Source organism: Hordeum vulgare, chromosome 4H (genome assembly GCF_904849725.1).
Source record: "Hordeum vulgare subsp. vulgare chromosome 4H, MorexV3_pseudomolecules_assembly, whole genome shotgun sequence".
Classification (NCBI taxonomy): domain Eukaryota; kingdom Viridiplantae; phylum Streptophyta; class Magnoliopsida; order Poales; family Poaceae; genus Hordeum; species Hordeum vulgare.
Window position 1 is genome coordinate 606,796,343 of NC_058521.1, and position 14,505 is coordinate 606,810,847.

The 14,505-nt window shown below is 41.4% G+C and overlaps 2 protein-coding genes across 2 annotated transcripts; both read right to left on the reverse strand.

Annotated features, from left to right (window-relative positions):
• Positions 1–4,468: 4,468 nt before the first annotated feature.
• Positions 4,469–7,694, reverse strand: LOC123450039 (ankyrin repeat-containing protein At5g02620-like). The gene is made up of 3 exons (XM_045127435.1): positions 6,955–7,694; positions 6,313–6,842; positions 4,469–5,169 (listed from the first exon to the last, which is right to left on the reverse strand). Exons 1-3 carry the CDS (start codon positions 7,517–7,519, stop codon positions 4,570–4,572), a joined length of 1,695 nt encoding a protein of 564 aa, XP_044983370.1. The 5' UTR covers positions 7,520–7,694; the 3' UTR covers positions 4,469–4,569.
• Positions 7,695–10,134: 2,440 nt separating this feature from the next.
• On the reverse strand, positions 10,135–13,135 carry LOC123450040 (polyubiquitin 12-like). The gene is made up of 5 exons (XM_045127437.1): positions 12,631–13,135; positions 12,449–12,521; positions 12,182–12,258; positions 11,844–11,978; positions 10,135–11,082 (listed from the first exon to the last, which is right to left on the reverse strand). The coding sequence occupies exons 1-5, from the start codon at positions 12,817–12,819 to the stop codon at positions 10,366–10,368; spliced, it is 1,191 nt and encodes a 396-aa protein (XP_044983372.1). The 5' UTR covers positions 12,820–13,135; the 3' UTR covers positions 10,135–10,365.
• Between the last annotated feature and the right edge of the window lie 1,370 nt (positions 13,136–14,505).

Genomic DNA, 14,505 nt, shown 5'->3' on the forward strand with positions numbered 1-14,505 from the left:
TGTGGCATGTGGCCTGTGACCTCTAGCGCCCCTGGGCTGGGCTACTCGGGTGCTAAGCGGGACATGGACGTGCCCGTGCCCAAGTTGTTGAGGGAGGTGCTGGTGCAAACCAAAATCTCCAACAGAAAATGGCCACGAATCACTAGGATTACACTAAAACAGAAACAGTAAAACGACCAGATGGCACTAATGCTCCTGATCGCTTGTTGCAAATGCTATTTCTCGCATATTGCGAGTCGTACTACGTCTCGCCTACAACGGGGCTCTACCAGTCTTTTTTAATACTGTAGCTGCATGCGAGTTTTTTCACTAGTTTTTTAATGATTTTTCACTGTTTTTTTTTTGTTTTGTATGGTTTTCTCGTAGTTTTTGTGGTTTTCTTTGTTGCTTCCTCGATTTTCATCGTTCTTCTTTAGGATTTTTTAACACGTGTCCACATTTTGCAGTTTTCATATACAACATGAACAAGTTTTATACTCCCTTCGTTTCTAAATATAAGTCTTTTTAGAGGTTCCACTAGTGGAGTACGTACGGATGTATATAAACATATTTTAATGTCTAGTTTCACTCTTTTTGCTTCGTATGTAGACCCCTAATGAAATCTCTTAAAAGATTTATATTTAGGAACGGAGGGAGTATATGTTTAACAATTTTTAATACATGATTTACATTCCTGAAATACGTCTTGATATATTTTTTTATGACATGTTTATGTTTTTTGTATATACTTCCTCCATTTCTGAATATAAGACTTCTATAGATTTTAATACGGATTACATACGGATGTATGATGATATATTTTAGAGTGTAGATTATTTTATTTTGCTCTGTATGTGGTTTGCAATAGAATCTGTAAAAGGGATTATAATAACGGACGGCTGGAGTATATAAATTTTATGTAATGTTTAAAATTTTCTAAATACATGTTTTGACCTATATTTTCATACATATTGTATAAAAAATTAGATATTTTTTTTTTCAAATACGTTTTGATGTCTATTTTTCATGCACATTGTACATATTTGGTATGTACATAGAAATTTGTAGAAACATTTAAAATTTCGAAAATACATGATTAATATTTTTATGAATATAACTTACTTTTTTATTCCCTAAAAAAACTAACTTTTTCATTGGTATAAACCATTTTAATTACATGAAAATTTTGTGCATTACATAAAAACATTTGTAAAATTTCATGTACATTTTCTTTTGAAACGTGTGAAATTTGTTTCAGCTTGACAAACAATTTTTACACTATTAACATTTTATTATACTGACTTGTTTTTACCCTGTGTTAATATTTTAAATAATTAAGTATATCAAGGTTATGGAACATATGAATTTATAATATTTTATAAAATATATAATACAGTGATAGAAACCAACAATCAAAACCTGTATAACGATCAAACGTAAGAAATAGCAGATTTATGCAAGCAAGATGCCCGTGTCCCTCACGCACGACTCTCTATGACCTGGGCAGCGCGCAAGGGGAACTCCCAACCGAAGAGCGTGAGTTATTCTTATTATTTTATATCATTTATTTATTAAACTTTTATTGTTAAATTTTAATTTAAATAATATTCTTGACTCCAACAAAATATGTGAATTAAAAAAATTCACAAATTGAAAATATGATTTGTGATTTTTAAAATGTTTATGAAATGGGAAACCCGTTTTACAAAATTAAATATATGTTCATGAGTAAATTAAAATATTGAATATGAATTTTTTGCATAAGTACTAAATATTCATGAATTCAAAAAATGTTCACAAATTCAGCAAATATTCATTAATTTGAAAAAAAGAGTTCCAAATCGAATAAAAGTTCATGAATTTCAAAAATGTTCAAAAATTTAAAAATCATCATGAATTTGGAAAAAAACATGTACTAAAAATTATGTTCGTGTAATTTGAAAAATGTGCACAAAAATTTAGAATATTCAAAACTTCAACAGTTTTTCTTGATTTCAAAAAGTTTTCTGAAATTTATATAAGTTGTTCATGAATTAAAAAATAAAAACAGAAAAATAAATAAATAAAAGGAAACCGAAGAAATCCTTCAAAAATTTGTATATGCCTTTTATATACAAACTAGCAAAAGGCCCCATGCGTTGCAACGGGAGAAAGAAATACCACACGGCACACGCTCTTAATTTATAAAAAATGTCTATAATTTGAGAATTTATAGTTACGATACAAATAAAGATGGTCTTATCCTACAAAAATGCAGTTCAAAATTTCACAGGTCTTCTATTTTAACACGGCTTGCATGTAGATTTAATACGTACAAAGAATCAATCAAGTGACCTTCAGTTTCATCTCTAATCTTGATTTTGTTGACGTGTTCATCCCCAACCCGGATGAGTACCGGTATGAAAGAAAGACAAATAATGACTTATTTATTAAGATTGCATCCTAGATAGTATTTTTATTAAACGTTTAACAGATAAAATAATATCATATTTAAATTCTACATATTTTTTAATCAAATTCCATGTATAATATGTTAAATTTGGAGTTACGGTTTAAAAGATATGAGTATTTAAAAAAATATTTAATATATACTACGAGTTTAATGTCATAAGCAGTAAGGGCTTTTTTTGTAAAATCACCTCGGTGGGTTTTCCGACGGAAGCGATAGCCTCTTTATTATTACTAGCAAAAGGGCCCGTGCGTTGCAACGGGAGAAAAAAATACAACACGCTTTTAATATTTTTATAATCATTTTAATTTATTAAAATAATAAGCTAACTAACTAATGTAGTCAGTCCTATCCTATTTTGTTGAGAAATCAACACATCCATTGTTAATTCCACCATGATGAGAAATTGAGCGGGACAAGCAAAGCAAAACAAGAGGCTACGTGAATTGATCAATGGACTGTTATCTTATTTCACTCATGGGGTAGAGAATGTGGGATCATATGACAAACTGAAGGTGGTGTTCCATTCTCTATCTCTACAACAATACAATCTTACATTCAATACATTCATTCATCAGCAAACAAATTCCCACAAAACAAAATTTCTTGCCGGTGCTTGGCACACGGTTGGAGGCATGGGGAGGGGATCTCACCAGATGATGAGTTCCTGCCGGAGGAGGGGATACGATGAGGGGAGCAAGGGTTAGGCACCTCTATCTGGCCATAAGGAGTCGCCGTTGCCGCGCCATAACCTCGGAGTTCCCCGTGTGAGCCATGGAGGCCCGTCTCCACCTGGAAGTACTTCGCTCCGCCGCGCCGCCGCCGTTCTGCATCGAGCAGACGCATCGTCCCCAGTCACTGTAGCTGTCGCGTTGATTTGATCCAGAAGCTGCGCTCGAGCGCCGAAACGGGGGCAGCAAGCGGGCAGAGGTACGGCCGCAGAGGCGGGTGGGTTGAGATCGACAACAGTGGTGGTTGAGGTCGGCCGCGGCGGCGAGTGGTGTGGCAGCGGCCTAGGCACACGCCAGGGTGGACCAGGGTCGACGCGATGCGCTCGAGCGCCGCAACGGGGGCAGTGAGCGGGGAGAGGTACGGCCGCGGAGGCGGGTGGGTTGAGATCGGCAGCGGTGGCGATTGAGGTCGGCCGCGGCGGCGGGTGGTGTTGCGGCGGCCTGGGCACAGGCCAGGGTGGCCTAGGGTCGACGGGAGGAAGCGATGTGTACGGGCATAAATTTTTGCAGCGGATCGTTTTTTTCCTTTTACGTTGCAGATAAATAATGGAGCACAGGTTGAATAACAAAATTTACAGGGGCTTTTTTATAAAAAAAATTGTCGCGGTGAGTTTTCCGACAAAAGTAATAGCCTCTTTATTATTATTAGGTATAGATATAGATTATAAAAAATATATGCCTTCTCATCAGCGGCCGTATATGCCTTTTCATCCAAGGTTTGATCCCTCGTGATTTCCAAATTTGAAACATCTGGTTAGTGGTTACCCCGATCGCCGTCCGCCCTGCCTAGGTGCCCTGACCCTGTATACGGTCGGAGCACATCTCTCTTTTCTATTTTGTAGCCCAATGTATCCACCAAATAAGATCCAATTAAAAAGAAAAATAAATGGAGTTGTCTGCTCTGGTTGTAAAATCCATGGCATGACACTTGTGTAAAAAAAAGGTGGATGAGCTTGCATGCTAAAGAAAATAAAAATGAAACTGTATTATAGATTGACGAGCGATTGCTTATTGCGTCTTTGGAATGATTAAGTTTTTCTCATAGCGAGTTTTTCTGATAGCGTGGGCACTCGTATGTCAAAAAAAAAATATGTGTATGTTGTGTGCATCCTTGGCTTGATTATATGCTGTCCCATTGTTGTAAGATGGAACAACTCTACCGACAAACAGTACTCCCTCTATGAAGAAATATAAGAGCGTTTAGATCGGCTAGAATCACTGCATCAAACTTGAGTGGAATATAAGAATAACATCACAGTTAATATTTTCTCCTAAATTTCAAAGGTATACAATAAAAATAGTGCACTATTTTATCGCCGCGAGTCAACAAGTACAAAACGAGTAGCCAAACAATGTCAATTACACATAAATTATTGTCTGAAAGCAGAAAAAACAGACAAATTGTTGAGATCACACCATGTCTAGGAGATCGGAGTTGAAAGTTTTACCCAATCGAAACCTGAGCTTCAAGACAGGCCATTCGCCAAGAAGCTTAGTTAGAATGGGCAATAAAGCTACCAGAACGGAAATTGCAGTGGCCAGCCAATGTAGACGCGAGGCTAACACCGTGTATAAAGCAGTTGAAAAAGCCGTCGTTGTTGCCACATATGCAAACCACATGAGCTTCTTGGTGAAAGATGTGTAATAAATCAAGAACTCGTAATCCTCCCACCTTGCTATGACACATATGAAGGCAACCGCAAATGAGGAGCACATTGCTAAGGTGTCGGAGATCAAGAATGCCTGAAATGCAACCTTCCGAGACATGATTGGAAGTCCCTCGCTTCCATCAACACTGCTGTATCCTCCAGGCAAGGTGAAAGCAGCAGCAAAGGTGATTGTCGTAATGAGAATGGCCACTAATGAAATGTTGGTTGTGTATGTCTTAGTTAGTGACTTTGCATCCTTCCTTCCAGCATCGACAGCCTCTTGCTTGGCTTTCCCATGAAGATTATAGAGAGATGTGGCATTTTGGGCATCTGCTTTTAGCATAAGCATCAAGACTTCATTCTGCATGAGTTCTAACGAAGGTATCAATGCAGTTCATAGGATAATAAAACTTAGCTATTCTACTATATGTGGATAAAAGATCTGTTCCTCCTAGTCTATAAGTTTTTGATGCCAAACTAATAAAGCTATGTCTACTGGAGCTGATAAATGAAATAATCAAACTTGTTACTATATTGAGTGCATAGCAGAAATAAATCAAACATTTCTGTACCATACAGCAGCAGCACCTGTGAGGCTTCCAGAAATAACATCAGTTGTCTTTCTTCATCCGGCTTGGCCTGGAGTTGGGTAGCCTGTTTTTAGTTGCTTCTCCTTTAGAGTTGTCGGGTGTTAGGGGCGTCGGTGACTAGACATTAGCCGAGTAACTGGTCATCTATGGCATATTTGGCCCGTCAGTGACGGGCATGTGTACTAGTATTGTGGACATTAATTTATCTAGGTTAATGTTTACATCGTCAAGAGTTTCCTTATAGCATGGAAAGATTTGTCCAGAAAAAGGGGGAGGAGGCACGAATGCTCTACAGCCCGGAGCAACAATTGGGTAACAGGCTTGGACTTCGACATTAAATGTGTACTTTGACTGTCCAGATAATTACAATGTATCTAGGAAAACTCTCACACATTTAACAGATAATTGGCAAGGATATGAATAAAAATGACCAAAGGGGGCATTGACAAGCAACAGCTTGGTAGCATAGCAAAGTGACTCATACTTGGGCGCTAGCGGGTGGTAGGCTGGTTTACGCACAAATCAAGCACAGCCAGTAAAAAATGTCCTGGGGGTGGGTCATTTTTCTAAACATAACAATCTCTGAAGATGATGATTATATGGCCAAATATGACTCTCCAGTACCTATATGATCGATTAACCTTTGCTAAAAGCCCGGGATGAGTAGTCATCCTAAGTAACAAGCACAGGAAACAAGGAGCAAGAATGTTCCTTCATCCGACCAGTAGCTAGAATTAGATCCCCAAGATTAACAATCAAGCCATGCTATTAAAGAACATATACATAAATAAATTTTAAGAGCCATGTAATGTCAAGTGTCAATATGTATATATGTATTTAAGCGAACGGTTTTATTTGAACAATGAATAATGGTTAACTAAACTTGAAAACATGAGTCTAATATATGTGCATACCCAGTTTAAAGTCTTGGCATTCTCCATGACGTACTTCAGTTGCCAAGCCGCTGAAACACCGTCGTTGTCAACCACTGTTACATCTATATCCTCGTGAGATAGTAAAATACTAACCAGTTCCGGATCACACTTCCGGACTGCATAATGTAGAGCGGTTTTTCCAGTCTTGTCTTGCATGTTGATGAGTTTGCGAAGTAGTGGTGTCGTCAGGACAAATTTAACAAACTTTATTTGGTTATCCCATACAGCCCTATGAAGCAATGTCCCACCATTTTCTTGGCGATAAGGAGCATCAGGACAGTGTTCCAGAAGCTCTCGAGCAGAATTAATTCGACCTCGATACGCGGCAGCAGCAAGTAGAGGATCACCCATGCTGTTTATTTCATACCCTTTGGTCGGATCATGTAACAGTATTACTCGTAACATGTCAATCTTGCCGAAAAGTACAGCATGTCTTGTTGGAGTAACTTTATTAATGTCCTCAGTGATCATTAGTCCAGGATAGTTTTCCAGAATCTGTTTAGCGATTTCTGATGACAAATTATCAAGACATGACTGTTAACATCATGAAATGATATTGTAACAATTAAGTTGATGTTTAGTGACTGTAATTTGCAGTCCATGTATTATTCAAAATCTTACCTGGATTCCCATTTCTGACTGCAGCATGTAGGCAATTGCGACCGTGTAGTCCTCCCGTATAAGAAGAAAGAGGATCTTGAACTAGTTGCTCATAGACACGTGTAAAATTCCTTGTCAATGCGAAGAACATGGGTGACTCCTTGCATTCGCTCACAGCTCGCGACAGAGAAGGCTCTGCTATAATCAACTCCAGCGCAAGCTCCTCATGGCCGTTGCGAATGGCATGGTGTAGCACATTAAATCCATATTTATCTTGTTTTAAGATTGATTGCCGCATTCTTGGCTTATGGCAGCTTCCGAGTAAAAAAGAAGCCAAAGAGACGTGACCATTTCTCACCGCTACAAGAAGTGGCGTCTCCCAATCTAAGTTTACAGCGGTGAGGAGAGACTCCTCCAGTGCCACCACATCTTCGGAGAATCTCTGGTGACCATGCATGGAGGATATGTGAAGGCAGGTGTTCAACCGCAAAGTCTTTCCGAGAAGAATGCCTGGATTATGACAAGCATAGTGCTTCATGGACGTGGAATCACCATCTGTCGCTGCTTTCAGGAGGTGTTTGTCCATCTGTATGTCCTGATGAACTAGTTGTTTGATGTACTGATTGACATCTATGTATTCGTATTAGTTATTACTACAAGAAGAGAAGAATACAATAAGTATGATGCAGTGTCAACAATAGCGATGACAATTAAATGAATAGCTACTTGTTATTAAGGGGAAATCATAAACCAGACCACACCATATTTAAGATCAATGGAAGGAAATCTTGTAAAAAAATCAAAAATAAATAACGGAAAAGACAGTAAAAAAATCAATCAATTGAAGGAAGAAGTGAGCTTGTTATTAAGCATAAACTCTGTGAAAAAAATAACACACCTTATACAATAGCAACGGGTAGTCGCAAGATGAAGATAGCATCGCAGTGATGCTGTGTTGGGATGGCCTGTACTTAAGGCAGCTGGAAGTCAATGTACCACTTCAACTATTCATGGATGGAAACCAAGTTAGTTTATCATTTGCATACGTACAAAACGACTTTACTCGTTCAACAACACGGTAAAATGGTCTAGAATCACAAACTTGCCAGTTATTGTAGCAATTACATCTCAATCATTAAGTTTTAAAAAACATCACAATCGTTCTTGTTTACGAATCACAAGTTGTTTTACCAAACAAAAGTCAAGTGGTTTATTGAACCTGATAAGGACAGGCTAGATTGTGGTTTGTTGAACTCAGCTCCCCCTATGGGAGTGGGAGGCTTATGTAAAAAATAACTACTGCAAAATAACAAATTGTGGCCATGAATTAAATATATATTGAACAACATGATCTAAATCAGTGACGAGCAACTTACGACTAATCTAAGTTGTTGTGCTTTAATTTAATTAATTAATAGGTCGACAGTGGCTTTTTTTCCTGTAAGTCCAACAGAAAAGCACAAATGCAAGTTTTCAATGAACACTCCAGGTCCGGAGGACAATGACGAGTTCTGAATCGTCAGGATATATACTACTGTAACTCATTTGGGCAATTTGCTTATTTAACTTTGACAAATGTGCAAGACCATGGATGTGCAATTCCTCAGAAACATCCTGCGTTGCCGGTTCCATGCACAGCAGTTCTTGCTGCGTCTACAGGCATAAAACAGTCCTCAATATGGAGTATCACTTCATACTCCATGTGTGTGATTGGGAACCAACACAGGAAGTCATACTCCCTTCGTCCCAATTTACGTGGCACACGCATTTCAAATTCCAAGTTTGACCATCAATCTAAACATCATTTATTTGTCACAAAATGTAAATCACCAAATTTGTATCCAGAAAAAGTTTTCAATGGTATGATTATTATGAGGCATATATTACTGATGAAATTAGTGGTCACAGTTAAATCACGAAATGTGAGGCCCCGTGTAAATGGGGATAGTGAGAATATTACTCAAGAATCCTACAGATTAGTTATTTTTTCTCTTTCAGACACAAGTTTGAAATTGATACTGCCCATCTAACAAGTCCTAAGATCAGGCAAAACCTATGAGATCAGCCCTGCATATGATGCATCACCCCTCCAAATTAATCCACGGATGGTAAATATACAAGCAAAAATACTAGCAAACAAATCAATCCAGATCAGCCGCAATGCAAGTATGCAACTGGTGGACTCTACAAGAGGATAGGACCAAAATTCCCGTGTACAAGGTTAATTGCACAGTAAAATCCTCAATTAGCAGGGCCTAAGCCTAAACAAACTCCTCCCTCGGAGATCGAGCAACAACAAGGCAAAAATAGTGACCAGTTTTCCACCACAAGCAACACGCGTCATTGAAAATAACTAAATAAGTCAATAGGAAGGCATCGAATTACCGGCGAGCTTGGGATTAGCACCAGGAGGCATCTCCATGTAAGCCGCCTTCCATCTCACAAGGCGAACACACAGACAAATCATACAGAGATAGAAGAATTTGCAGAAAAATCAAGCATGGTGTTTCTGTACATTGTGTTCTTGCTGTCAGCTACAGCAATGAGTAGAATTTTAGTTTCAGAGTTGCACTTTGGTGTCTCCTGATTTCAGCTAATTAATCATCATCATTCGGCAAGCCTACCTTGTGCTTCTGTCTTGTAATGCACTAGGTAAAGGTAAGTAGGTAAATAAGATGAGAACTATTATTTACTGAACTGAAGGTATGACTGAATGATCAAATTTCAGGGCAATTATTTTCAGAGTCCCAGGAAAGTAACCACGATAGGCTCTACTCTAGTGTATGAATTTACTGAACTGAAGTTGAACAGAAAGGAAGCCAGTTTTCAGAGCAATTGATTACTTTTGTCAATATCTCTTATCCCCTACCAAATCCATTCAAGGCATAATGTACCGGCTCCAAAATTTATATGCATGGATGCGAGTGCACAAGCCTTACTTACATCCTTGTACGACGTGCACTCCTTGAATGATTTGATGCAGGAGACAAGCATAAGTTGCAATGATCAGCCCTGGTGATTGGTGAAGATCTCTATCATCCAGCTTTGCTCTGCATCTATATGGTTTAGGGATTCTGAGAAGAAACAGAAACAAAATGTAGGCAAAACAGAGCAGCGCGATGCTCATCAACAGTTAATGTCTGAAGAGCAAGGAAATATATACACATATCCTTCTCTCCTTAATACCAAACTCAACATTACTTGTCAGGCTAACGACACCATAAGTGTCACACTGAAATTATCATTCCTTCAGAGAAACCCCAGGTACATAAGTACGTACACAGGTCTGTTATTACGAGCCCAGAAACTACAACACTTCACACATTTTACACCCTGCATATTGTTGTACTAAAATAGGTGCAATCGCAACCGAGTCTAACTGAGCTCTCACTACTAGTACCACCAAAAGCAAAGGACCAATTCACATCCATCTCACCAACCACCAGGAGGACGGATCTGCAGAACAACAGTGCATGAACTACGGATCACTTCCGCCAGGGGGGCGCCGTCCTCGCCAGAGAGCTGCTGCTCCTCCGGGAGAATGCACAACTCGGAGTAGATCCATGCTTTGATGTTGTCAATGGCCTGTCTGCGCTTCATTGCATGTTCAATGACTTTCTTCCCAGTCACCGTCTTGACAGAGATGCGCATCTCACCGCTCTGACGCGTGATGCCGCGAAGCACAACATGAAGGGTAGATTCATTTTGCACGTCGTAGTCAGCCAAGGTACGGCCATCCTCCAGCTGCTTCCCAGCAAAGAAGAGACGCTGTCTGCTTGGGGGAATGCCGGTTTCATCGAAAAACTTTGCCTTGACACTGTATAGGCTATCTTCTCCCTCAACACCAATAGTCATGGTCTTGCCACTCCGTGTCCTGATAAAGATATGCATCCCTCTGGGGACAAGATCAAGGGTGAGGGTCGACTCCTCCTCGATGCTGTAGTCCTCTAGGCTGCAGCTGTCCACCAGCAACTCACTGCCAAACATGAGTCTCTGCTCGCCTGCGGGGATGCCCTCCTTCTCTTGAATCTTATCCTTGACATCATAGATAGTATTTGATCCCATCACCTCAAGAGTGATGGTCTTTAAACAGTGGGTCTTTCTTTTTTTGCGAAAAATTGAACAGTTGATCTTGACAAAGATCTGCATCTGTTGAACGAGCGCACAGAACATTAGCATCTTAGACAAAAGGCTTTCATTGAAGACACCAAACCGTAAATGAAAAGAACAGTAGCTATTCTAACAGATAATAGAACTAAAAACAGAAATCTAATGTGCAAGTATGGGCCACTGTTAGATGATTCACTGGCCAGAAACAAGTTTGGGCCAATGCTAAGTGATGAATTGAACTGAAGCAGGAAGACCTTCAAGTTGCGATCACGTCCACAGTTCTAATGTGCATGGTTAATTTATTAGGGAGTCTGTCAGCAATATTGGATCCACTCAGATGACAAAAAGTACAAGAAACAGCTGTCTTATAAGGAATATGAACACTTAGGGCCTGTTTGGTTCCCAGCCTAAGGTTGCCACGCCTAACCTTAGTCATGCCACAACATCTTAGGCATGTGTTTGGTTCATTGCCACACTTATCTAGTTATATGGTCCACATGTCATAGGCTCGATTTTTTGCCAAATCTTGCCGCACTTGTGGTGGCCATTTTGTTAGCCACACTTTTTATGGCAGCCACCCTTTGCCTAAGGCTAGTTGTGGCAAAGTTAGTCATGAACCAAACAGGCCCTTAGATCCACTCAATTACTAGAAAAGATGACACAGCTAAATTGTTTACAGCAAATGAACCAACAAAACAGTCTCGATCTCGAGGAGATAAGCAGCACAAATGCTAAATCTGGGATGCATCGGGCAAAGGTGGAGCAGGGCGTGAGCAAAGACGAGCGAAAGGGAGACTCACCGTGCAACGTTCAAGATGCATCTCATTGGTAAGCTTCGTGCGCTTATTTTGACCAGTCTCCTCATTGGTGAGCTTTGTGCGCTTTTTTTTGTTAGTCTTGTCATTGATAAGCTTCCTTCGCTTTTGACTAGTCTCCTGTTACAAAACAGACTCCAGTCTATTAACACTCCACAGAAACTGATTATCCTATATGAAGATCAGATATCATGGAAATCAAACTTAATAATTCCTAATTAACTTTCCATTAACCTTCCTTTGGTTGTGTCTTGCATTATTGACAAAATAACCATGGACAGAATGCTTTTCGATTTATGGAACTGATGTTTCAGTAAGTATACCTTCAGTTGAGAGTTATCAGCGTCAGGAAGTGCTTCTTTGCCGGATTGGGAATCCACCAGGTCGCGCTCTTGAAGTTCTGCATTGCACACGACGTCGTCAGTAGCAGCAGCATAATTCCACCGTAATTCGGCGCTTGGTTGTGGTAGAAGTTAAAATGATAACCGAATTGTTATTGAGCAGGCCATAAAGGTACATTGACAAAGGGATCGAGCCAACAAGGGGAATTGATGCCAAATTTTTTTACCCAAATCATTCGTCACTCTTACCAGCGAGCTTGGGATTAGTACCGGGAGGAAGCTCGGCGTAGGCCGCCTTCCACCTCTCCCTGCTCGCATCCGCCTTCAATCACCAATCGCAAACACAAGAGCCACCAGCATCAATCATCAGGCGCCAAACAGATGAAAACCCTAGACGGAATCTCGCGCACGGTTGAGCGAATGGATATCACCTGGAGGAGGCGGGCATGGAGGCTCTTCTCGCGGGCGTCCGACAGCCTGACGGCCTCCTCCAGGCGCGCGCGGTCGGCGGCGAGCGCCTCGACCCGCGGCAGCAGCCCCTGGAGCCGGTCGTACAGGCCCCGCCACCCCGCGGAGGGGAACTCCAGCGGCGGCGCCGCCTCCGGACCGCCGTCGGCCATGGAGACGCAGACGACGGATGGCTTATCCGTTCCCCCCTCGCTTCCGTGAGCGGAGAGCGGAGCAGATCGGATCAAATGCAGGTGGACGAGGCTGGGATCGACGGGGAGCTCGCGGGACGGGGGATCCGACGGCGTGGCGCGGGCGAGGAGGGGGTCTGGGCTTCTCGTCGGCGAGCAATCGCAAGCTCCTCATCCATCCATGGCGGCGGCAGGAGGAAGACGAGATCAGTCCTCTTCACACTCCTTGACCGCGTCTTCTTCCCCTCCCGCAACCGCAACCATATAAATGACCGTTTTGCCCTTGATTTACTCTAGCAACATGTTGGCTCCCCTCTCCCTCCCACGTCATATGGACGGCGACGGCGACTCCGAACCTCCGGTGAGGCCGGTGGTCTCCTCTCCCTTCGTGTGCACTTCGGCGGCGAGAGGATACTCGTCTTTTGCTTTTGGTGTTTTAGGCTTGTAGCTAGGGTTTTCAGTCGACATGTCATTAGGCAGCGTTTTACGTGGTGGGGGTGGCGTTGTGCATAAATAAGTCTTCACTTAGACGATAAATGTATGGCTATCAATGTTGTGGTGGGATTTGTGAAGATTGCTTCACAAGCATGGCAACGATTGTTGTTTTGTCGGTGGCGGTGTTGCCATGCAGGAGATGTTGGTTATGGTTGATCTGGGCAAGCGGCTAGTCGAAAGGCGGATCCAACGCCTTTCTCCGATAAGGTTGAACCGGTGTGTCAGATGAGGCATATGGACAAATCTTCATTCGACGAGTCACATAAACAAGGGCTTCCATATTCGCGGCAAACCATCTTTTTGTCGATTCACAAAGTGTATGGTCAATGGTGCGTCCCGACTCTATGGGATCTTCAACGAAAGCCCAGGCATGCTGGGATTATGTGTGGTTTACCTCTGAGGGACGATTTCTTTCTTCTTCTTCTTTTTTGCACCCTTAAATGCATGCACAATGTGTGAGCTCTTAATAATAAGGGCAGTGCTCTGCGCCGGCACGCCGGTCAAAACTTTCGCACAGCGGCACGCGGGTCACCCGATCCGCTAGCTGCACGAGGGCCGCACCGTTAGATCTCCATGCAGCAAAAATTCTCGATGCAACAAATTTCGTCCACGATGCAACAAATTTCGTCCACAGTTGCAACAAAAATATAGTTGTAGCAAAAAAAAGCAATGTGGTCGTAACAAAAAAACGAAGCTGATGATGTGTGGTAACAAAACAAAATAAGGGTTGTAGCAAAACAATCCGGTAAACTCGGGTTGCAACTCTAACGAACGTGTATGTAAATTTTTTTAGTGAACAGTTGCAGTAAAAAATGATACCGGTTGTAGCAAAAATTAACACGGTTGTAGCCAAAAAATCTGACGAACTAAGGTTGCAACCAAACGTATATGCAGTTTTTTTAGTGAACAAGCAAATTTAGACACGGGTTGTAACAAATTTAAACGATCACCAGAGGAGAAAATGTTGCATGGCCGTACGCGCGGGTCGCTTGCGAGACGCGTGGGGCAGCGAGAGACCGGCGTGTTGCTTCCACCGACGCGTCGAAGGAAAACGTTTCCCTAATAATAAGGTCTGCATTTTGATGTGTGAGAACAATGGGCATCTTACTTAAGCTCGATCCATCCATCCATGATCTTTACTTAATTTGTGTGGCAAGAGGGCAATATCAAGGC

What these genes read in the sequence shown, in the direction of transcription:
- LOC123450039 (XM_045127435.1), bottom strand. Translation starts at nt 7,519, where the DNA reads ATGGACAAACACCTCCTGAAAGCAGCGACAGATGGTGATTCCACGTCC. An exon ending in AGTCAGAAATGGGAATCCAG is followed by an intron (nt 6,843 to 6,954) that starts GTAAGATTTTGA and finishes ATTTGTCATCAG; the next exon opens with AAATCGCTAAACAGATTCTG. An exon ending in ATGCCAAGACTTTAAACTGG is followed by an intron (nt 5,170 to 6,312) that starts GTATGCACATAT and finishes GAACTCATGCAG; the next exon opens with AATGAAGTCTTGATGCTTAT.
- LOC123450040 (XM_045127437.1), bottom strand. Translation starts at nt 12,819, where the DNA reads ATGGCCGACGGCGGTCCGGAGGCGGCGCCGCCGCTGGAGTTCCCCTCC. An exon ending in TACTAATCCCAAGCTCGCTG is followed by an intron (nt 12,259 to 12,448) that starts GTAAGAGTGACG and finishes TGTGCAATGCAG; the next exon opens with AACTTCAAGAGCGCGACCTG. An exon ending in TGCATCTTGAACGTTGCACG is followed by an intron (nt 11,083 to 11,843) that starts GTGAGTCTCCCT and finishes CTCGTTCAACAG; the next exon opens with ATGCAGATCTTTGTCAAGAT.